At 42.9% G+C, this 23,928-nt stretch overlaps 2 protein-coding genes across 19 annotated transcripts in view; both read right to left on the reverse strand.

The window, feature by feature from the left end:
• Nucleotides 1-11,099, reverse strand: part of USP10 (ubiquitin specific peptidase 10) — a 52,843-nt gene extending 41,744 nt beyond the window's left edge. Inside the window, exon 1 of the mRNA XM_056360650.1 lies at nt 10,944-11,099. Coding sequence (XP_056216625.1) covers nt 10,944-10,964 — 21 coding nt within the window. The 5' untranslated portion in view covers nt 10,965-11,099. The remainder of the gene's footprint in view (nt 1-10,943) is intronic.
• Nucleotides 11,100-16,340: 5,241 nt separating this feature from the next.
• The window catches only part of KLHL36 (kelch like family member 36), a 97,777-nt gene continuing 90,189 nt past the window's right edge, over nt 16,341-23,928 (reverse strand). For all 18 annotated transcript variants that reach the window (XM_056361181.1, XM_056361177.1, XM_056361172.1 and 15 more), the window contains one exon: nt 16,341-19,731. In XM_056361181.1, the coding sequence (XP_056217156.1) occupies nt 19,176-19,731 (556 nt within the window). In that variant the 3' untranslated portion in view covers nt 16,341-19,175. The remainder of the gene's footprint in view (nt 19,732-23,928) is intronic.

Below are 23,928 nucleotides of genomic sequence, written 5' to 3' on the forward strand. Positions count from 1 at the left end.
TCCAGCTAGCAAGCTTCAGAGATGCTTGGCAGTGCCCTGGCAGAGGAAAGCCTTTCTTCTTCTGTGCTTACTATACCTGAACGTACCTCACAGGCTACTTTTACCCTTCAAATCCATGATTTAAGAAAGTAAAACTAATAAATCTAGACATGGATGAGGTTATTAAAAAAAAAAAAAAAAAGGTAGAGCTTTAGGAAGAAAAAGTGCCACAAGACCCTGAGTTTTAAAAAATTAAAGAAGTTTGAATACAAGCGCATTTTTAAGTACTCCAGGAAGGAAGGAGATTACATTTGGCTTGATGAGGCCAAAGATGAGGAACAAGAGTTAGATGAAGAGACAACACAGGATCTGAAGTTATTGGTAGAGACAGCACAGGACAAAAAATAGAAGTGGAAAGAACTGGTCTGTGCCTGCCGGGCCACTCTTCTCCAAAAGCTGAATTATCACCCAATATTCTGGAATTGCATAATCCTTCTACTGTTGTCAGAAGGCTCTGTAATTCAGTTACAGCAGTATGTATCCCAGTTCCTTTCACGGAACTCCCTCTTGTGAACTGCCCCATGCACTGGAATAGCAGATGCCCTTTCCATGTAGGCAAAGCTGCTAAACATGCTGATACAGCATGCGAGACTCAGGATGGCACCCTATTATTTAAGACAAGGAAATTACACTGAACATTATACTTCTAAACCCAAGTAATCAAAAGCAAACCTGCACCAAAATTCAGAATGCTTGTATCTTTGATTGCCACTAGTTTGTACACATTCGATATTTCCTTATTTCCACTACTCACATCCTGACAAGAGGACTAATACCTCACAGGATCAACACAGATCCATCCCAGCGGACAATTCCATCCTGGGCAGTAAGGAGACTGTTGTTCCAGTTTGGCAAGCAAGCTGAAAAATACCCTGGAATCTAAAGAAAATTGGAAAAAGAATGGAGAGCCTCTGAGTAACCATAGCTAAACATTGTGCAAAATTAAAATCTATCCCTAACACCACCACAGCCAGACAAGTTACCTACACAATGCTTTTCACAAGCAATTACTCAGGGCAGGATTTAAGGTGGCTAAAATTAGGTGAGGTGGTAATAAAATTACGTATGTGGACTCCATCCTGACAAGGAATACAGATTAACACCTTCAGAAGGCAGCTGAGCCCGCCTACCCAGGACTGATACGCCTCTTTTGAAGACCTAACTTCACATCTCAACCCTAAATTTTGGAAGTGCTGAATGCTTAGAACCACAGCCGAATGAGGCTTAACATAAAAAGTTCAGTATTCATCGAAATGTGGTGCAAAGTTCTATCAAAACCACATAAGCCACTGAGAATACAAAAAAAAAAAAAAAAAAAAAAGACCATGTAAAAGCTAATAATACCCAGAGGTTGTACAGGGGTAACCACCTCGGCAAGGCACTAGACATTATACAGCGACAGGAAAACACTGGCCCATCATCAAAAACAAGCACCACCGCTCCATTCACCAGGGCCGCACAGGTTTTACTGGCATTTTCGTTTTGCTGGATTCACAATCCCACCTCTTCTCCTGTGCCAATTCTGGCACATGCTGAACAATCAGCAAGATGATTATACTCAAACTGAAAGAAAATGATCCAGATGACTTCTAAAAAAAAAAAAAAAAATTTGCAGTGGGAGAAGGAGGGTTAAGATGAAGTAAATGATGCAAGTGGTCAGGAGCAAGAAAGAATGAGACTTTCCCCTCTGCACGCTGTGACCTGCCAAAAATGGGTTACAATCTCATAGAGAAACAGCCAAAAATAAACCAGAGAACTTGCAAAAAACACGACGATTGCTAAATGACTCAAGGGGATCACAGAAACGAAAACACAACTACCACCACATAATAAAGTCTCCTATATTTTAAGCTCTGTAACTGCTGAAGTTTGAGAGTAATTGAACAGAGGCTCTATTTTCTCTCTGCAGGCACTCAAGCCCCTTCCGCTGCTTCACTGCGTGACACTATGTATGCTGTTATGTCCCCCCGCACACAGAAACTGAGGACACCATCTATTGTCTGGATTCTCAGTATATACAGAGCCACCCATCTACCCTGCCAGCCTGACGTGTGGTAAGTGGCAGGTGGAAACCTGAGAGGATCTGGCACTGCCATCGACAGCAACTTTGTATTTTGAAGTGATAGGCAAGTTAAAATGAAAACTGGGACACCACACGTGCCACCTCTTCCTGAGATAGTTTTAGAGCTGAACTATCTGCGACACAATTCCATGTAGATGCAAGATAGCTGTTAAAATGGATACACATATTAATACACTACTGCAACTAAAGCAGATACAGTAAACATTAAACACCCATATTTTTAAATGGCAGCATTAAAAACTGAGTATGAATATGGCAGTAGGTTTACTGTATGACAACAACACTGTCAATATTAAGACTTTTTTTTTTTTGGTAGCTCATTTCAAAAGAGTAACGCTAATAGTGGTGCTAGTTCATGTCTCTCCTTATATGAGATCTTCTGTTAGCATTCAGATTTGTTCTGCACATATGAACGAACAGAATGCAAAGCAGAGCACTCAAGATGTTTCTGAGCACATTTACAATATTGAAGATACTGAAATTCCCTTGCTTTCTGAGGTGGAAAAACAGACTAAACCAGAGCATACCCTGACATACTATTACTGATAAAGCTCACAACACTATGAGATCAGAGCACAAAATTGGTAACTCATGCATCCCTTCCATCCAGGCAGGAGTTGGAATCACCACTTCCTCGGCCTGCACACCCAACCATCTACAAACAGGACTACCCACCTACACGTGGCAGGGGAGACAAACACAAGGCAGCACTGCTCTACAGCTTACTCACTGCAAGGACAGAGGTGGGAGCATCTGCTGTCTGCAGTGTCCCTGCTCACACCCCACACCTCCACGAGCAGGTCTGCAACTCCAGCACCTTCTTCTGTCCTCTCCCTCATCCATCTACGGTACAAAGGAGCAAGAGTATTTTAGAGGACCCCCACGCAACTACTAGCAAATTGCCCTCTAATCCACACTGCTGACAAAGTTGAGCAACAACAATGATACCACACCCTCGTATTTCAGCCTGCATATTGTGAATTTATAATACTTTCCACTTTCAAACAGCACCAATTTAGGCAGCTGTTGAAAGAACATGCTTCTCATGTGGCTGTGCATTGCCTCCTTTGGTCCCAAATCCAATTAAAATCTTAAAAATCATAAAAACATTTGGTAAACACAATCAGTAACTCATACTATTGTTCAAAATGGCTGATTTGCAAATAACACAGAAAATGCAAACTGAACCGAGTTTCACATTAGTGATGTCTGCCTTTATCAAATGTTGCAATCTCTCGCTACTCAGTAAACACAGTGGATGTGTTGGACACTCATACTTGGAACTGACTTTCAAAGCTAATATAATAAGCAGTTGTTCACTAATTAAAAGACTTTTTTTTTAAGCAATAATAAATCAAATCTGAAGTACAAATACTTATACAAAATTTGGTATGCAAACCAAACAGCTATAAAATACCTATCTCAGCTCTTAGCTAAGCCCTAAGATTTTCAGCTAGAAACAAAACTGAAGTATTCGGACTAACTATAAAGTCATACTACCATGAAAATATTGTACATGCACACGCTATGCGGCATGGCCCACAATCAGGCACTGCTTCTGGGAACAAGGGATCCCCGCAGCCCACTGCAGCTTCTGATTGTGGTCCTCACCATCACTAGCACCAGCACAAAGCAAAGGAAAAAAAAATTCACACAAACTGCCCTAATTATGTTTTTCCAGGGGTGGACACTGATGAGAACTCTGGGAAGTCTCTATTTCAAGGATGACTTACATCAAAGCAGAAAACCATAACAGCCTTTATGTGAAAATCATTAGTACTAAGTGTAATACATGTCATTGCCTTTTTCCTCCCCAATTAAGGAAACTGAGTCCTTGGCAACTGAGACCCATGCCAGAAACTGGTATTTACAGTCATTTTGACTCACAACAAGAGTGACCACCACAATTCAGTGTTGTGTTTGAACAAAGGTAAAGTTCAAAAGACTGATAATGCAAACCTGTTGACATGAGCAAACTCAACAGCTTTATTTCTTCTGCTCTGAAAGCTGACTACTCCTCTTTCACACTTTTATGATTCTGCTGCACTTACATTTTCTGTCGCTTTGCAATGCCAGGATGATAATTTTATGTATCTCATTCTTGCCTGCTATGAAAGCATATAAACAGCATAAACCCTTTTTTTGCGGTCTTTAAGTTCTGTTAGGGAGCCTTCACTATTAATGATTCACGGAATCTTAAACTTCTTGTCAAGGGACAACAGCCGATGGTCACAACCTCTACCTGGAGAAGAAAATGAGCACTGGGAATTGCCTAAGTTGTCTGACTTTTTTCCATCTTTATATCAATTAACTACAGTGCTCCACAGAAATTTTCAAACAGTGGCAGCTCTGGGTTTGTATCCCAAAGGCTGCAGAGGATCAGAAACACACTTTTAAGGTCATTACAGCACTATTGCTTACTTTCTTTGGTAACAGCTACCTATTATTAGAGCCCATATGATTTAATGGGTACACTGAAGTAGACTGGAGCTCAAAAGAACTCGATTCTTGCAATTCAGCTGCAACATGCTGAAAATGACTTTTTTCCTCTCTATTTCTGTCTCTTTTTATCATACCTACTCATATTTAAAATGACAAGACCACTCCATATTATGTACCGGTATAGCATGATTTTTAACCAAATAACCTCTTAACTAGCATGGTCCAAAAGCACTATTTGAATAGGATTAATCTAATTGCCTGTTGCTACCATTACACTAAGCAACTGAACTTTTTTCATGTCCCTCATCTTCCTAATGCTTGCAGCAAGAATCAAAGGGATTATAATATCTTGCCTCTATGTCCCCTTGTTTCCTGTCAGAGTTATTTCTTTAACTCTCACCTTGTAAAGAAGGTTAGCTTTGAATTCATTTCCCTCTTTAAAACTTCTGCTCAGCCTGCTCAAGCGAGAGCCACGTGCAACAGGAGCTCTGCTTCACCAGACAACCAGGAGCGAGAACACCTGCGGTTTGATACCACCTACAGCATCTGAAGCCTCGACATGTTAATGCAATGAAAGTCAGCACACCTAAAGTCACTCTTGCCATCCGATACCATGTAATCCTACCCCCATTCTAAGAGTTTTCAATGCTAATAGCAGGCAATCTTCAACTTAAAACGTGATATAGAAAATTATATACATGTTCCCACTGAGACAGGTATATGCATACAGCAAAACTGTTGCATACTCCTGAAAACAAGAATGTTACCTTAACATCGTAAGAATCACTACTGGTAACATGTTGCTACACTACCTACAAAGGAATCCCACTCCAAGACAAAACCTTTTCACCACAAAAGCCTTCACTTCTCTGCATGAATGATATACAACTTCTGTATTTGAAGTTACACTGGTAAATCCATTGCCAGTCAGCAACATTCACGGGGAAAAATGAGGCAGGAAACCTGTGAATCACTACAGCAAGCCCTAAATGTTGAAAAACGTATGAAAAACCATGCCCACTGCACTGAGGGAATACAGCACTGCTTTTTCTGCTACTACTTTCCGTGTAGTTCACACAAAACTAAGTCTTTCACACACACAATTCTTTGAAGAAAACCTACTTCCTTATATGTCTTTTTAATTGCATCTTTCCACACAACCTTTAGAGATATATTGTTCTTTACAGTTTCTTACAGAAAAGAGCATTTTTCTCCTCCACCTCAAAACTGAACCCCAACTGGGGTTTTTACTTTTTTAACAAAAGTTACAGAACCCTTAAGTGATTTTCCAGCTTGTATTAACATTACATTCAGTAGACTCTGATCCATATCCCTTTCTTTCCTACTATAATTCCAATGCAAATAACATACATTGCTTCTTTTAAAACTTTCATACATGACATGAATTCACTTACAATACTATAAGCAGCAAAATTCCCAGAAGCACTCTTGCATATTTCTTTCAGTTTCTACAACACTAGTATTTGTGACTGTCACAGGATCTCAAGAAGGCTTTTCTATGCTATTCCGTAAGGTGTATGATTACAATAAGCCTTACACAAGCACTTTGTTAGAGCTACTGTGATTTAAACTACCTCCTGGCTAACTACAGATGAGTAAAAACATCTTGTAGCACACAGCAAAGATCAACAGATTGTATGCTGTCAAACAAGGAGGAAAAGTTTTTACATGTACTTAAAATTCAAGAACATCTGCAATCAAATTAGGTATTTGAGAGTCAAATACAAGATGAAAAAGACTAATGCACTTCAAAGATTTACCCTATTCAAGTATTAATTAATATATTAACATGAGCGCTAATATAACAAAAATCCTTTAAAGTGCTTTAAAAATAATCAACACAACACCATTATTGGGAATGCTTAACACACACAGTCTTAAATGCATATGTTAAAATTTTATAAGAACAGAGTTTAGAATCTCATTTTTAAAATCTCATTTTTAAAGTACCAGACTATTCCATTGAGCGTTCATATATACACACACACATGTACGCACACACACTTTTTTTCACCATGAAGCATAACCCTTTGTTCCATAATCCCCAGTTGTATGTTTAATGATCACACATAAAACACTTCCATCAAAAAGAAAAACCGCAGTTCTAGCATGTTTAATTCTTTGGAAATGAACATCTACATTGCTGAAATGGCATCAGAGTGACAAATGACTATAATCCAATGGCCCAAGGCCAGCAACTTCTATTACAATAGATTTGGCTGTTTTGTACGACACAGCATGTTGCACGTATATCACTAAACAGAAACGAGACTGCTTAGTTTACCTATAAACAAAATCCCACTTAACTTTACAAGTATTTTAACAGCTACATGAATGGAAAAAGCAGTGTGTCTAAGCAACAGCCTACAAAATGTGGATTTATTACTAGGTAAATGGCTAGATCAATTCTAAAAAGTCTCCAAATCAGTGCTACAGTCTAGAATACAGAGAATAAATAGCAGTGATTCACAAAACCTGTGGGGTTTATTCTATTATTTGCATGCTGCCATATAGTTCCAAATTTAAGTTCTATGTTAAGTTTTCCCAGACTTTTTTTTTTGCCACCACCACCCCCCCCCAGTTGACCAACCACATTCACCCACTGTACTCTGTGTGGATTCACCATTCACATTTTACAAAGGCAAACGATACCTTCTGGCTACCTAAACTCACAGCTTCAGCTGCAGCCTGAATTCCCGAGACCGCGGAAGCACAGAGCAATGACTCCATAGGCAAAAGTTCCAGCGAAAGGATAAATGCAGGCCCATCTGAGCAATGAAGTGGGGAAAAAAAAAAGGGGTTGGTGGAGACAGATCCAGCTTCTTCATCCCTTCAAAACACAAAACAGCAACGTGGCAGGATGGGGAGAAGCAGCAGCTATAGCAAGATGATGGACTCAAACACATCTCTCCAAATCCACCCATCAGCAGCCTCTACCCAGAGCCTCTTCATTTTGTGTGCAGGGTGTCCCCCACAGTTTTCAGTGTATTTCACGAACCTGACAGACAGAATCCACACTGCCCTCTCCCCACACGCTTCTTCCTGCCTGGAAGAACACTGTAACACATTAGACACATCTGCATGGATGCAAGCAAGCTAGCACAAGAAACTCATCCAGCTGCATAACAATTTTTTAAGACTATTTCTGAGACATCCATTTCCTAATCAAAGTCACCCACAAACACCAGGCAATACACTGCAAAGACAGCACAGAACAAATGCGTACAGACGCTTTTCTTTTTTTTTTTTTTTCTTTTAATTCCTTCTAGAAACAGCAGTGGCTTAAGGGAACATCAAACTACACCCTGCCAGGGAGCAACACTCCAAGCCAGCCATAAAAGAGGTAGTTTGCAGTGCAGTATTTCAGGGAGTCGGATTGCATGCCATGTTCCGAGTTCCAGTTATTCTGGTTGCCAGGCCAGACACAGGCTTGGGAGACGACGAGCAGCTTATGAGCTTGTTCAGCTTTTTCTGAACTCCAACTATACTGGTTTTTACTTCAGCTGGGTTTTGGGGCAATATGGTACATTTAAAATGGCACTGAGTTAATTTGACACCACACTAATGGTGAAAGAACAAAACAAGCATAAATGATTCATTCTGCTATGGTATCCTTTCTTCTGGTTAACTTGTTTTCACAAGATTTATAAATGATGCAATTGTATTAATTCTTTCTATGAAAAACAATAGGAGAAGTGGCTAAAACAACTGTTTATACAGTTCCTAATGTCTTTTTTTTTTTTTTAAAGATCTTTAATGGCCTTGATGACAAACGGTTTCAACTATATCCTGTTGCTAAATCAGCTCAACATCTGTAGTGTCATACAAAACCTGTAGTGATACAGGTTTACCTGTAGCTCATCTTAATAAAAATAAATCTTACAGATTTTGAATACACTCAGAACACACCCGGAAAACTGACAGCAACACTGAAATCTCTCATTAAATGACTACGAAATAATGACATGGAATACCGAGGTACAAATGACCAGCAATACGTAAACTGTATTACTGTATACTCGTGCTTGCTGACTAGCTGGCCATCCAAAATTAATGCCTCTTGGAAAATATACAATATGGTCATGTTTCATGATTCATTTGTTAGAATGTACAACTGGCTGACAAAATATTTCTGCACACTATTACATGAATCTAATAATTGGCAGAGATCTGACTATGCATTTTAGCTATTAGAAGAGCATGATTTTCTTTAAGACTGTTTTCCCCTGTGTGCCAAAAAAAGTCTCATTAAGGTACACTCAAATTAGTCACATGGAAAAACTACAGACTTTTGCTTAGGACACAAACATAATGACTAAATAATGTTATTAATTTTGCCCTCAGAACAGACAACTTTTATCAAAACCTTATAATAAATAAAAATAAAGCAAGAGGAAACACCTACATGTAAAACTGCATCCCTGAGTTTATCTTCAGGTTCTCCATCCAGAACACTGGAACCTTACTTCAGCATCATAGCACTATACTGCTCTAGAATATGTATTCTCATAAATCCCAGACAGCATTTAAATAAACTGTTTACATTAGGGGGGAGAAAGAAACCCAAAACAACAGAACACAAAACCAGCCTGTGTTTAATGATACCAACAAAGCACCAACTGAAAGATATTCAGATTTGCTTCTGAATTATATACAAATTTAAGCAGCAACCCTCGCAAGACAGAAATACCTACCTTTACCTATAGAGAGGGGTGATTTAAAATAGTGTACGTACGAGTTACTACTAAAGATGAATCTACAATCTAGTTTCATTTACAGCTATGCAGTGCTTCACCATGAACTAAATCATCAGCTGAACTTTTTTTAATTCAAGGTACACCAACTTAATTAAGTACAGACAAAAAAGGTCCTTAATTAATCTAAATCGAGAAAAAAGCTGCAACGTAAAAGCCAGTCTTATCAAACCGACCACACGTACTGATGTCTAGTACTGAGGGGAGGGGAAAGCAATGAGTAAAACAGCTTCCGACTTGGATACTGAATCCTTTCGACCTATGTGCATTCTAACTATCATGAATTAGGACAGTAAAAAAAAAAAAGTCCAAAACTAAGTGAGTTTCCTCCACTCTGATAGAAGAGTTGAAGGATACAAAATTTTAAAGCCATTTTTAACTTTAAACAACCGCCAGAAACTGCAATTGCACTCTGAACACCCACATTATCGAAATCACTTCCCTCTTTCTCTCAAACATAAATAAATCAAGCTGGACAAGAAATGTCATGATAGTTTTCACTGATCACAAACTTTTGTTTATGGGAAAGTCATTGTCAGAGCCACTAAGTGCACGACATTTAGATATGTGCTTTAACTTCAGAAAAATACAGAATTCAGAATAAAGCATCACCTCGTTTGAAACATTTAAATTTAACGAAAGATATTTTCCACCACAAAAGACACCCTTTCTTAACAAAATTACCTTTAATGGGATCAAAGTTTTCTAAGCTTTATTATTTGCTAAAATCAAAAGTTGGATGAAGCCTTGCAAGTAAACACCTCTGTGCACCACACATGCTGCCTGACATCGCTATAAAGCTTTCTGGGAGAAAAACCTTCCAGGAAAGAAATAGTGAAGTTGACCCATTCATTAATTTGCTCTAAGCACAGCTAGATTACATCAGGAATCGAGCTTTTAACTTCCAGAGAAAAACCACGACGACTGCAGGTTTTTTTGTCGGTTTTTAACTCCGTGCACAAATCTTCTGGCTGGTTTAGTTAGTGGGAGTCAGGGCCATGCACACGCACCCCCCTGCACAGCAATCTTGCAACACTCAGCCCTTTGCACCCCAATGCACTGGGGTTTATTGAGTGTTTGGGCGGGGGGAGGATTACTTTACAAATCTCCTTACTCCCTACTCGTTATAGAATCGCTTCGGTCTCTCCCTCCCTAACAAAAAAAAAAAAGAAAAAAAAAAGAAAAAAAAAAAAAGGCATGGGAAAAAAAAAAAAAGCCATACTATCGACTCTCTCCCAACCATCCCCCCCTCGGGTGGTTCGGGGGGGGCCGGCACCGCCTGCACCCCGCCAAGGGCCCCCACAGGCCTCCCCCCACCCCCCGCCGCTCCTGCCCGCCCGGCGCCGTGACACCGGCGCGGCCAGGACCCCCCCCGCGGGGCAGGGCCGCCCCCCGCAGCGCGGCGGGACACCGACCCGGCCGGCGGCGAGCCCCCCCCCACCGCCCCGAGGAGATTCAATGAAGCTGCAGAATCACCCTGGGCCTAGTCCCGGCCACCACGCTCCCCCCCTCGGCGAGCCGCGCCGCGGGGCCCGGCCGCCCCTCGGAGCCCCGCCACGGACCCCCGCAGCGCCCCGGGCCGGCAGCGCGGGGGCGGCCAGTACCTGGGCGCTGTTCACAGCCATGGCGCCCGGCGTCCGCGGGGAGCTGGGCCGTCTCCCGGGCGCCTCACGCTGCTGCCCCCGCCGCCGCCATCTTCTCTCGCACGCACCAGCCGGGCGGGCAGGCGGCGCGCACCGCGCCTGCGCACAGCGCCGCCGGGAGGGGCGGGGCGGCCGGGGCGCCCTCCGCGCCTGCGTGCGGGCCGGGCGGCGGCGGCGGGCGGGGGCGGCCCGGCCCTGGGGGAGGGGCCCGGCGGCGGGGAGCGGCGGGCGCTGCCCTGAGGCGGGGAGCGGGGCAGCCCGAGGCGGGAAGGCGGGCGAGGCTGCCGGGCAGCTTCGCTGGCAGCCGCCGGGCATCGGCGGGGGCGGGGGAGGCGGAGGCGGCGTGAGGCGAGCTCCGGAGCGTGGCCGGCGGCGGGAGGCGGGAGGCCGGCCCTGTGCCGTGGAGCCCGGCGGGGCCGTGCGGCGGAAAGGCAGCTGGGAAAAGCCCGCAAGAGTGGCCGCAGCAGGCCGGGACCATGGTGGGCCCACCTGGGCGCGGCAGAGCCGCCTGGGAGGGCTGCCCCCCAGCCAGGGGTGGCTTCAGTGTTCGTGTCTGAGGGCAAAAAACCTGAAGTGACTAAGCCAATCTCATGATTTTGAGAGGACTGAGTCATAACTGAATACTGAAACCCCCAGGCAAGAATCCGTTAAATTAATCGCTAATTTACTTCGTATTTTTTTCCTTAAAACAACCAAATCCTGCAAAAGTCCGCTTCGGTTGGGAAGCGGGTCTTAGAGAAAGCTTAGCGTTACTGGGGAGGTTGAAGAAAGCCAGAACGTTGTGTCTTTGGGTGTTCAGAAGGGAGGTTTGCTGGAAGCGGAAAGAAGATCCATCCATCCCTCGACGGTCAGGACGTTTCTCTCTGGTCCTATGAAGTGCAACGCTTGGTGTGTGCTCACGACAATAAATGATGTTCTGTATCAGCATCTGTCCCTCCAGCTGACACACCCTGCTGCCGCTCCCTTCCTTTTGTTGCAAGCGCTGCCCTTCTGTCCTAAGGCAGAGAGCTAGCAGTGAAAATGGCTCTTTAGTATTAAAAAAGAGGGGGGGGGGGGGAAGGGAGATGCATGTATAGACTTTTTGCATACAGCATTTCAAACATCTGAAACCCCCTCTCCCCTCGGGAGTCTAATTTACAAGGTAAATAATGGAGTGAAAACCCTTAACGTAGCTCATCTGGTTCAAGGCAAAATTCTCTTCTGCCCACGATACTGCCTAAGTACAGACTGTGTTTGCCGGGAAGGCTGCCCCTTCAAATGGCTGAAAATACAAATAAGCACAGTGCCTCCCGACTGAAAACCAGTTTGTTCAAATACCAATGCTGTTAAAAGCCATAGCTGATGGTGAAAAATGATGTGGGCAGAAGGGATGACACTGTCCTGTACTTCAACGGCATTTAAAACGCCTTCAATTTTATCCCTTACTTTACTGTAAAGTCTGTTCACATTTTACCACGATGTTTTGTAGTAATATACATTTTGTAGGTTTTATTGTAATAGCATGCTTTGAGGAAACCTGCTGGAAAGTTTACACCTCACTTCTGTTTTATCCTTCGGTTTTGCCATTTTTAGTGGTCTGTTATTGCATTACTGCTTACTGCGTTCCACAAATTGGTTCCATTTTCTTCTACCCTTTACACCAGCGGCCATGAATTATAGCTCCCAAACAGCATGTTGCTTTTCTGACTTCAAAAACATGGTGCCTTCCTGTGGATCCATGTTCTTAAGATGCAGGGAGTAATGATCCTAACAACATGGTACTGACTTAATTGTTTTGTGAATTATCAATGACGTATGAGGTCTGTGGCTATGGAAATAAAGGATTGGCCGACATTAGCTAGTAAGCTGAATAAACTGCTCCCAAGTTAGCTGCCTCCCAGTAACTACTGTAATTGTTCTTACTCCACTGCATTTGCAAAGTGCTTGGGAATGGCTCACCCTTCTGTACCATACCGTGCTCCTCCTGATTTCACTATACCATAAGACCTTTGCTCATGACAGCGCCCAGGAGGTGAAGATTTATACATATGACTGAAGCAACCAGGACACACACATCCATTCTTTCAGGAGCAGAAGGGACGGAGTATCTTCCTGTAGTGTTGCAAGAACGGGTTGATCACTGCTGTCCACATAAAGCTTCCTCCTAGTGCCGAGAGCTTTAGGAGCTCTGAAGACTATTTCTTCAGAGATGCATAACTTTTATCCCAATAGTTTTCTGGGTGCAATAGGGGCTTTGCTACTTCTCCAGTCATTGCAGTAATGAGATTCAGCGGGGGAGGAAAAAAAAAACCAACAGTCAGCACTGTACTGTGTTTTGGGGGGACCAAGACACGGAAAGCTAAGGTGCCTCCTGTGTAGAGAAAAAAAAAAAAAATATTTAAAGCACCAGGAGCCTAAGGGACTGAAGCAGTACCAGCCTCACGCCTGTAACAGCACAAAAATAGTGTTCGGGCAGAAGCTGTTTACACTTTACCTGCACAATTGCCTACCATGAAGTATTTCCAAGCAGCAGTCATCTGCCCTGGTTGGATCTCAGCGGGGGACTTCTGCTCGTGGTCAGTTGGCCTCTCAAATTTCCCGCTTTCAATAGAAAGTCAGCCTGCTCTGGGTCAGTGTCCACGGAGGCGCCACTGGCATGGCCCATCAAAGGCAATGCGGCAGCGTCGGGGCCACAGCGACACCGTGGATCGGCCAGAGCTACACCCAGCAGTTCTCGCAGTGGGCACGGGGGCACAACAGCTGTTACACGTGTGGTGCCTGTGGCCAAGGAACAGAAGTCGCTGCTGAAGGAGGTCCCTTTGCTGCTCATGGTTGTCATGAAAGATTTTTACAACCCCCTTAAAGCGCTTCTCCTTCCTTTACAGAACTTACTTAGGTCCTTCTTGTTGAACCTCTTTTTCGGACAGCTGTTTGCGCTGGATAGTCACTCCTGAGGTTTTCCCAAAGCCCCACTTCAGAGTACAGAAACAAGCTTGCAGAATAAGTTTTGAATTTTCGGTGGCCTAAATTGCACAGGCCGGCAACAGGCATCCCGGTGTTCACAAAGGGAAGCCAAGACAGCAGCAGCGCAAGGATGGTTATGCAGGTAGAAGCAACGAGCAGAGGAGCACAGGACACCAATACGAGGTGTTTCATTTGAAAAATGCATAAATGCAAACCTGACTTCTAACTCGGTATTCCTAGATTTGCTGAAAATTTGGAACAAATAGATTTAATTTGTCGACGTAAAGAACTTAAGCATGGGACAAGCCTTTTAGTAGATCATATGGATGTTTGACTCAATATGTGTTTCGGTTACCTATGCAGACCTTTTGGCTGAATTATTTGTGACATCCACCCCTACCTTAAACACGAGCCTTTTCTCTTCTCATGCAATCGTCTTTTCTAGGGCTGCAGTCTCAAAAGAACCTGCACATCTCTATGTCGTATTCTGTCACTGAACCCAGCATGATAAAAAAAACCCAAACATTTTTTTCCCCAAGCTACTCAGAGTTCCAGAAAAAAAACCTATATAATGCTAAAAACCACGTGTGGTATCACAAACCAGCTGCTGGGCTGTCCCCCCCCTCACACAGTGGCGTTATCAGAAGGGAGAAGGAAATGGTAAGCAGCTGGCCCTGGTCGATGCTCTTACTCACGCTCATCTCCAGCCCGGCTGGGGATGCATCTGCCCTGACCCGGCCTGTAAGACAACACAGCGCAGCAAGTTCATGAAGGGGTAATTAGATTCTCATTCATTAGTCCATTCATGAGAACTGAAAACACGACAAGAAACTGAAATAAAATAATACATAAAGCTTGTCACGCTAGGGTTGGGGGTTTTTTCTCCATAGGAACTTCCTGCTGGTTAAAGCTTCATTAAGACATACCAGCAAGATAAGAATCAGAACATTTTTTCTGCAAGTTAAACTGCTTCTTGGAAAGAGTACTAAAGGTTAAATTATTTCTTTAAATTCCCTAGACATAAGACACTTTTTGCTGTCACTTAAGAATACTGAATCCTAAACAGCACATGGAAAATTCACCAGTATTTGGAAGCAAGATGTCTAATCTCTTACGGAGAAAGACAGACACTCAGGCACGTTTTTCTCAGTTTAAGATTTCAACTCAAGAACAAAAATATTTCCAGCTTCTTTCTCAAGCCTTCAAAACTGCATCTCACACCACAGTGTAATTTTTCCGCAGGGTATCTTGAGGGATTTATGTTATCTAATGTCAGTGTTACAGGCAGCAGCTCCTTGACGTGCTGATGCCAAGATACAGGCATGGAAGTGTGGAAAGAGAAAACCTGACGTTTTTGGTAGCTGTTTCGTGTCAGGTAAAATGAGCTTTCCTCAGAATGCAGCAACAGAAGCCTTTTTAAAAATGAGGTAGAGCAGTAGTTATTTTTCCCCAGGGCAGGAAGAGCGAGCTGTGCTTCCTGACAAGAAGTAAAATGTTTTACAAAGCTTACAGGTGAAGGCAGCGGTGTGTACAGGGGCGGGAGCCAGGCTGATTCCCTAGGAGCACGGACCAGCAGGATACGCCTTTTCTCTACCACTCTTAATTACTCACTGAGAGAGCTGCTCAGACCTCGACAAGCAAAGCACAAATCCGCTTGTGCCATCCACATTCTCCCTTTCACTCCTGCAGAACGCCAGCGCACCGATTTCACAAAGCAGTTCAGCACTTGGGAGCTTGATTTATTTTCAAGTATTGTGTGCTATCTGCTAACGCTTCCCACACGATGATAAGCCGTGTCTGGGTACACAACATCCACAATCCAGGGGCACTCTGCCAGACGCTGCTTTTAGCAGCGCTTACTGCCGTGGGCCTCGTAGGTGCCAATGGTATTTATTCATTTGTTCCTGTAATAATGGAAACGTGCTTACGGCAACAGCAGGTACGATACCCCAGTGACATCTAGTAACACACAAGATGCCCCAAACTCGCTTATACCCTCTGTTTTTGAAGGGACTATTACGGATTGGGAACAGTAAAGCTTCCTTTGATGAGTGCTGAGGTTGTATTTTGCCTGTGCAATTAAGTTTAATGTTATGAAGTCCTAACTGTGTTTTATCTACTCCCCATTAAATACTATCTTTGAAACCACTATATAGACCGGCCTGGGTCTTTTGTCACAGCTGCAAAAAATGTGAAAAGTAATTTCTGACTGCCTGCCTTGGCAAATTATGCAGAAAAGGTGGATTAGCCAAAGAACTTATATTTCTGCTTCCTATTTTTATATTTACCTTCTGCCTATTAAAATGTTTCCACCATTATCAGTGCCACCTAAAAATAATCACAAAATTGCTTCCCTCCAACTTATAGAAAAGGAAAACCTCAATGAAATCAAAACACGAGTCAGATGGTGATGAATACAATATTCTAAACTGGATTTATTTTTTCCAGACATTAATGTAATACATAAACACATTAAAAGAGGGATATAGTAACAGGCAACCCATTAACAGAAACAAAGCAAGTCTTTGAAATCTTTGTCCTATACTTACACATGAAAATGTCCCAGAAAGTTAAGTAGTTGTTAGTCAATATAGCAAGGATTTCAGATATAAAAACCCCCCAAACATCTCATTAATGAGTTTGCCATAACCAAAATGATTGTTTTGGTTTTGTTTTGTAGTGTTTGTTTTTTTTTTTTTTAATTTATTTTTAGGATAAAAAAAAGAATAACCATTACTTCATGCAGTGTACAAAGGCTTTAAAATAAATCTGTTAATGCAAATGAAAGACTTACTCCTGGGGCTTTTTTTTTTTAAAAAAAACAAAAAACAAAACAACCAAAAAAACCTCAAGGAGCTTAACAAAATTAATTTCAACTAGTTTCTTGAATCCCTTCTTGGGACTAAAGAAGAAACCTGTAACTTTCTTGCACTCCAGAAATTTATTCAGAGGTACCTCTTTCAATACAAATATGTTCTTACAATATATCTAAGCATTCTTTAATTTGCAAGAGCTTCAAATGAAATTAAGTGCGAAAATGTTTTCTTAGTGTTTGCTAATTACTGACGTAAATAGTTGGGGAATAAAAATGAAAAAAAAAAAAAAAAAAAAGGGTAGCTGGGTATTGACTGTACGTACACCAGACAGGAAAAAAAAAAAAAAAAGGCAAATCTGAAATAGACGGTTACGGTGCACAAGGGAGATGTTAAAGAAGGACTGAGGAAGAAATAACAGCAACAACCAACAGTTCCCCAGCAGAACTTTACACCAAAGCCCTTGAAATCCACTCAGCAGATCACCAATAGCTGAAAATAAAGCGTGTTTATTAGCATGTCTGGCGAGCCGGACAAGCGGCCGTACAATAGTCACAATGATAGCTGCCTGCCTGACAATGCTGGCAACGTAAATGCTGCCCCAACAGCTGCAGCGCATCCCCACCAACCACACAGAGACGAAAAGATCCACCAGATCGTGAGCCCCTGACAGCAACAACGGGTCACGATTACAGAGCAGTAGCATCTACAGTAAATAATACATGGCAAACAAGAGACTGAGTTAGCAAAATATGTTATAAAAAAGTATAAAAGTTGTTTTTAAAAACTTTCTAAAAATTTCTTCTTTTGGGAAGGAGGAATATTAATCTGTGGCCTGGCATTACTACAATAACTGAAATGGTTGTATCAGATTGCTGGTGATCGACTTCTTGCAAATCAGAGGTGCATTTGTAAAATGCCCCAGGGTGAATGCCTGAAAGCTGGCCAGACAGTCGGGGAATTTTAATATCTGCACCAGAATCAGCTGTGTTTGTAGAGGGTGGACTAACACTTGGGCTGGAAATCTCTTTACTTGGTATGCATAGGAGAGCGTGACACAGAGGATCTAACAGACGATTTTCAGTTCAGTCCCACTGTCTGGATCCCAGACACAGTCCCTCAGCGTATTTTGGGCCTGTCTTGCTGGGGAAGGTGTTTGGTTGCATGCCTGATGAGCCACGGCTTTAAGTCCTCACCCAAACCCATCAGAAAAGGCTACGCTCATGCAAAGACATTTTGAACTTGGGGGAAAAAAATACTAACAAAAAAAAAAAAAAAAAAAAAAAAGAAGATGTGAGCTATTAGCTCAGGCAAAAAAACAAGTTGTGTTCTTGAGGTTTACCGAACCCCAGTTAATCATCCTCTGTTTTTGACAGCAGACAAATCTAGTATGGGCCATGACCATGGTGAGGCTTGAGTTAAATGAAGTGGATCCCAGGTTCTACAGCCTGGTAGGGCTGGGAAGGGACTTCATCTTGCTTCAAGTTCACCTGAAGGATCCCTGCCATTTCTCCCCAACATTACGCTATTCAGCAAACCCCAAACTCGCAGTGAGCTCTATCAGTTTCACCTGCTTTGAAACCCAAGGCAAATCGTGCAGTTTCCCTCCAAATCCTCGAATCTTCCTTCAAGTTCTTCGACCAATTTTTTTTCCCCCCTCATTCTCCGACATGTTTTAAAGCCCAAGAAAACTTGTTGTGTTTAGATATGCAAAGTGCCACAACAAGGGCTGCAAAAGTCATCGCACTTCCCAGATTTCAAAGTTCACAATGGTATCAATCCAAGCCCGAGTAAACCCCATCGATTATTTAGCCACACAGTAAAGTCTTCTTCGTCTTAAGAGTACAGTGGAGTTATTTGCTCTTTGAGCTGATCCGGACCTGCATTCACCAAAACCAGTATTCTCTTTGAACACTGGTGTTCCAGAAATCTGATACTAACAACTCAAGAATGTATTGTAAATTATATTCAATGTTACAAAAATTCAAGATTTACAAAATCAAAGACCTGGTTCTTTGGGGTTTTTTTAAGCAGTTGCTTCTGAACTCCTTTGAACTGCCCTGTAACTTCACTTACTCCCCTGCCTCCCTCCCCCCTGACATTATCATCTCAGCCACAGATTCAACCTTACTTAAAAAACGTTGACATAATACTATGTATGTGGAAATGCCATGTACCACAGAAGTAAAAGACTAAGCCTTAACATCCAGGAGAGCAGCATAACCTCTCTTGCTATATCACCCCCCTATATGGTAGGAGGTTGGGGGTTTTTTTGGTTTCTTTTGTTGTTTTTACCTTAAACATGAGCTTAATCAAAAAAACACATTCAACTGTATGTTCTCTGAGGCTTCAGAAGACGTGTGTGTGTGTCCCCATTTAAAAAGAAAAAGAATCAAGGGTAGATAGAAATGATTAAAGGGTGGTTATCCAGAAGTAGTCATCTTCCTCTATCTTGATGTTTTTTTGTTTTTGTTTTTTTCTTTTTGTCCTCTGTTTTGGGTTTCAATGCACAGACACATGCAGACACACCGGCAATTGCTTTGGGTAAGTCAGTTCCTTTGTACCACTTATTTTTCTCCTTATCATAAACCTGGACTGTTTTGGAGAAGACCGTTTCCTCCCAGCTGTAGCCTCCGAGGATATAAATCTTGCCTTCCCAAACTGCCACCCCTGACTCACTGTTTGCTTGCAACAGAGGAGCAACTCTGGTCCACTGGTTACACTGAGGGCTGTACGACTCCACACTCAGAATGTCAAAACGAGCCATGGTTTCTATGTTGTCATCGCTGCCACCGATGGAGTAGATACTGTCCTGTAAGGTGCACATGCTGTGCCACCCTCGAGCAGTGATCATCGGCCTCTTCTCCTCCCAAACATCTGTGCGGTAATCATAACACAGCAGGTTTTTTCTATAGGGGCCAATTTGGTAATCGTGGCCTCCTGAAATGTACACAAATTCCTTGTAGACTGTTCCAGCATGGCCATAGGTGAACCTAGGACAGGCAAACAAAAGCGAGCCGACTTAGGACTTAGGAATTTTATCAAGATACACAAAGCATTCAACAAGGACTGGTACTAGAGAAGAAAATAAACAGTAACTAAAGACAGAAGACTCCCTAATCCTGTTAGTTACCCAGTAACTATTCTTATTCGTACCGCTTCACCCTGCACTGCAGAGCGATAAGGTACGACAATCACTTTTTAAGGCATCCTTTTCATACCTGGTCGCTACCGAGCACTAAGGTATGACAATCACTTTTTAAGGCATCCTCTACAGTGTGTCATACAACAGAAGTAACCCATCCTGCTCTAGTTGGCATGGCCTTCACTCCCATTTTCCTGTTCCAGTGCTTGGGTTGGATCAGTCTGAGAGGGCCAGAGAGGAAAAAATCCACATCTCAGCAAGGGTTTCTATGACAGAAAGAGGAAATAATCATGATACCTCTCAGACTTACCAGTAGCAATTAACCAAGAAAAACCAACAAGAAAACTGCTGCTGCCTTCCCCTTCCACAGTTTCAGGATTATGAATCACGTTTCTTACCCACTAGTGTTCACAGCCCAGTTTATTTGCAGTCATGATACATGCAGCGTACTTTTCATGCGCTATCCATCTGCTCTACCACTTCTGCCACACAGGTGGTAACTCCTTTGGTCGCCCCAGGACACGACAACAGACCTCAGTCCATCACAGGTCAGAGTCCACGTTTGAAGTAAGGCAGAATGAGATGGCAGAACCAACGTCACGCATGCTGTTTCCACAGGGCAGAGAGAAACCCCCTTTGATCAGCTATAATAAAGCCACTAAAAACCTAGTTCTGGAAGCTGCTCTTAACTTCACACGCTAGGATATACCTGACCAAATCCCTTTGAGCTCTTAGAAGTGGAATGCTAAGGTGAGGGACAGCCCCAGTTTCTTTGAACATACCTTTCCTGCACACACTTTTTTTTTTTTTTTTTTTTTTTGAGGGGTGTGTGTGTGTGCTAAAAGATGTAGCTGCAGCACCAGCCACAGCAAAACGTCTCTCACACCGACACAAAAATCCCAAACAATTTAATACCCATAGGGCTGCAGAGCAATATACTCATCATGCTGCACTCACGAGCCTCTGCTACCCTCCTTTGTAGTAGGACTCAAGACAACTCAATCTCTACGGCAGACAAACCTACGCCAGCATTACTTTAGCCTGGAATGCTTTTGAACCATGCCTGAACACGCTCAAAACTCAATGTGGATAGAACCTTGAGCTGTTTTTATTTCACGTGGTAATAGTCTCTCTCAGCTACACAGACAGTATCATAGCTTCTTCCACACACTTAAGTGCCAAGCACTTGTGTGCCAAGGGAAAAGGGGGAATAGAAAAGAAAACCCATATTTACCCTGGAAGCACAACACTTCTGAGAAAAGCTAAAAGATGTTTATTATTCTAGATGCCTACCAAAGCTTCTGATCCCTGACCACTGTCTGAATCAGATATTTTAACAGGCTCCTGCTATAAAAAACAGAAAAATCCTGGACACTCTTGGCCTAATGCTGAGTGACCAGGACAAACCTTCCAACTACAGAGGCTGGAGCACCATCCCTGGACACCTTGCACAGGTGGCTTCAGACCTGTACTGCTTCTTAGCCACTCAGAAAAAAAGAAAGAAAGAAAGAAAGAAAGAAAGAAAAAAAAAAGAAAAAGGAAAAAAAAAAAAGAGAGAGAGAGGACTAAGGCATAGTTATGAGACTTTATCCAAAACGGCAACTCAAAAAATTCCACAGCTCATGATCTGCCTAACCATGGAAGCACGTAACTCGTGCTCGGTGCTTCATTTTGACATGAAATATCATGAGCACGCACACTCCAGCTTTCACACCTGCCAGAAACGCTACAGCAGGTAGAGCATACATAGATGCTGCTCTGCCTTGTTTGTGGTCTCTTACAGACAAGAACTGGTAACGTAAGTCTCTAGTGGCACTCAGTCTGGTTGCTACAGTCTTTGCTTCTCTATATACACTGGAACAGGTCTCAGAAAGTAGACTACCTGTCTGGGAGGTGGGATGGGAAACTTAAATTCACTCCTTTTCTCAAACTGCATTAGATTTTAAACCTACATCTAACCAGCAAGCTGCCCAGGGGACGTGCAGCGCACTCCACTGCAGAGGTTGCATCAGATAACAGATAGTTATGAGGAGTCAGAAGGAGAAAAACGCAATGGCACGGAATTCAACACAAAGCCCAGGGTTATGGTACTGCTGATAGCAATCACACTACATCTAGCATTTGGGGAGGGGGGGGGGAACGAACAAAAAAACCTGTAAGTTAAGAAAAACGTGAGTGACCTTTGCAGAAGCAGGTTAAATGTTTTCCTACACTAACTGGAAAGTGGAATTCTGTACGGGTAAGCAAGCAATAGGCACTTTCTCTCAAGCACACGTGTGCAGTCTAGCATAGACAGCTACAGAAAAAGCACTGATGCTTTTCTCTTTGCCTCAATCAATGGCTATAGCTAGTGAACAGCAATAGCTACAAGAGTAATTTGAAAGAGGCAATCGTATCTGAAACATCAAATCAATCCTCAGATGGTTATTTTCCAATATAGGGAGATTACCCATTGAAATACGCTAGAAGTGTTTCACTTTGCCTGACTCCTAAAAACCTCATCCAAAATTGCACATACTCGGCTTCCCATTAATAAAGAACTGCGTGAAACTTAATGCACAAATTGAAAACAATCAATAGAAATCCTTTCTGCAAGCCCTACGGTTTAAACAGAGGCATTTCTAAACATGCAACAGAACAGGACACTTCAATACAGTGGGGCCAGACATCCTCCAACAGAAAGCATCAAGCATTTTGGCAGTATTATATGTAAGAGTGGCCAGCAAAAGATAAAGAGGCCTTAAGGAGAAAGAAGTTTTGATTCATAACATCTGCTAGAGCCAGTCACTGATTTTGAATGACTTACCCAGATACAATGCTGCAAAAATTCAGTTTCTGACCCAGTAACACCATTCAGTAAATGCTGAAAAATCTACCATTTGTTTTCTTAAACAGAAGAACACTTGGCCTAACTCGATAAAGCTTTGGGAATCCCCTACTCCAACCAAAGTCCAGACAAGCTGTGGTTGCTTTGAATCTCAGTGTCCACCAGTTGCAACCCTGTGAGATTATTCATGACTAGCACAGCAGATGCCATCATTCCTTAACCTGTTCCAACACATTTTCTCATACAACTTTTTTCAGTTGTTTTGCCAAACTTTAACCTAGGGCCACTCAATTAACTTCACTGATGTCTGCAGCAGACTTTTTCATGGATGAGGACACACTGCACCGACTTCTGCTGTGCCAAGCTTGTCAGCCACTGCTGCTCCCTTCTGGGCTAGAAACTATGGCAGCAACTGCTCCCAAAGAGCCTGGGAAAACAGGGAAAAAAAATAATATATATATATATAGGACCTCTCTGAAGAATGGGAAAGGTATCCTACAACCAAGGGACCCTAATGAGAGTCAGGCAAAATTCACTTGTTGCAGACTTGGATCAGGTCCCCCCCTTGGATAGCTTGGCTGAAGTTTTCCCCGTTAAGCATCTGCCTCAAGAAGCTGTGTTTTCTTCTCCAGTAAGACACCATTATTTCCATCAAAACAGCTCAGCTCCTTCCAAGAAAGTGGTTAGGGAAAACGGTGTGTTGCTTTGACCACGCTGGGTGGGAAGGGGTGGGGTGAGGGGGGTGAAGAAGAGATAAAAAAGAGCTTGCAAAGCGGTTCCTTAGACAAGCATGACTGTGCCTGTGTACAGCAACACGGACACAGGACTTGGCAGCAGACAGGATGCATGTGTATTCAGGGACACATCCATTGCTCTTCTCCTGAAAATCTGCACACATGGCAAACTATAAACCTTGGGAAGGAAAAAAACTAAAACTATTTTCTGGATGTTCCGAGCTGAAGCTTTAACAAATAACCCCTGAGAGTCCAACACCACACAGCTCAAACCTGAACTATGCAAGCCTACACCCTAGAACGACCTCAACGTGCCTATCACTCCAGGGAATCGTCTCCCAGGCTCTCGGCCTGCTGGCTTGGAGCAGTCAGAAACAACACCAGAGGTGCGGGCAGGGACCCTGCTTCTGGTGGCCATGCACCTAAGAGGACAAAAAAATCTGCGTGTGTTGTCTTCAGAGAGAAGAAGAGAGAAAAATGCAGG

Source organism: Falco biarmicus, chromosome 15, assembly GCF_023638135.1.
Source record: "Falco biarmicus isolate bFalBia1 chromosome 15, bFalBia1.pri, whole genome shotgun sequence".
NCBI lineage: Eukaryota > Metazoa > Chordata > Aves > Falconiformes > Falconidae > Falco > Falco biarmicus.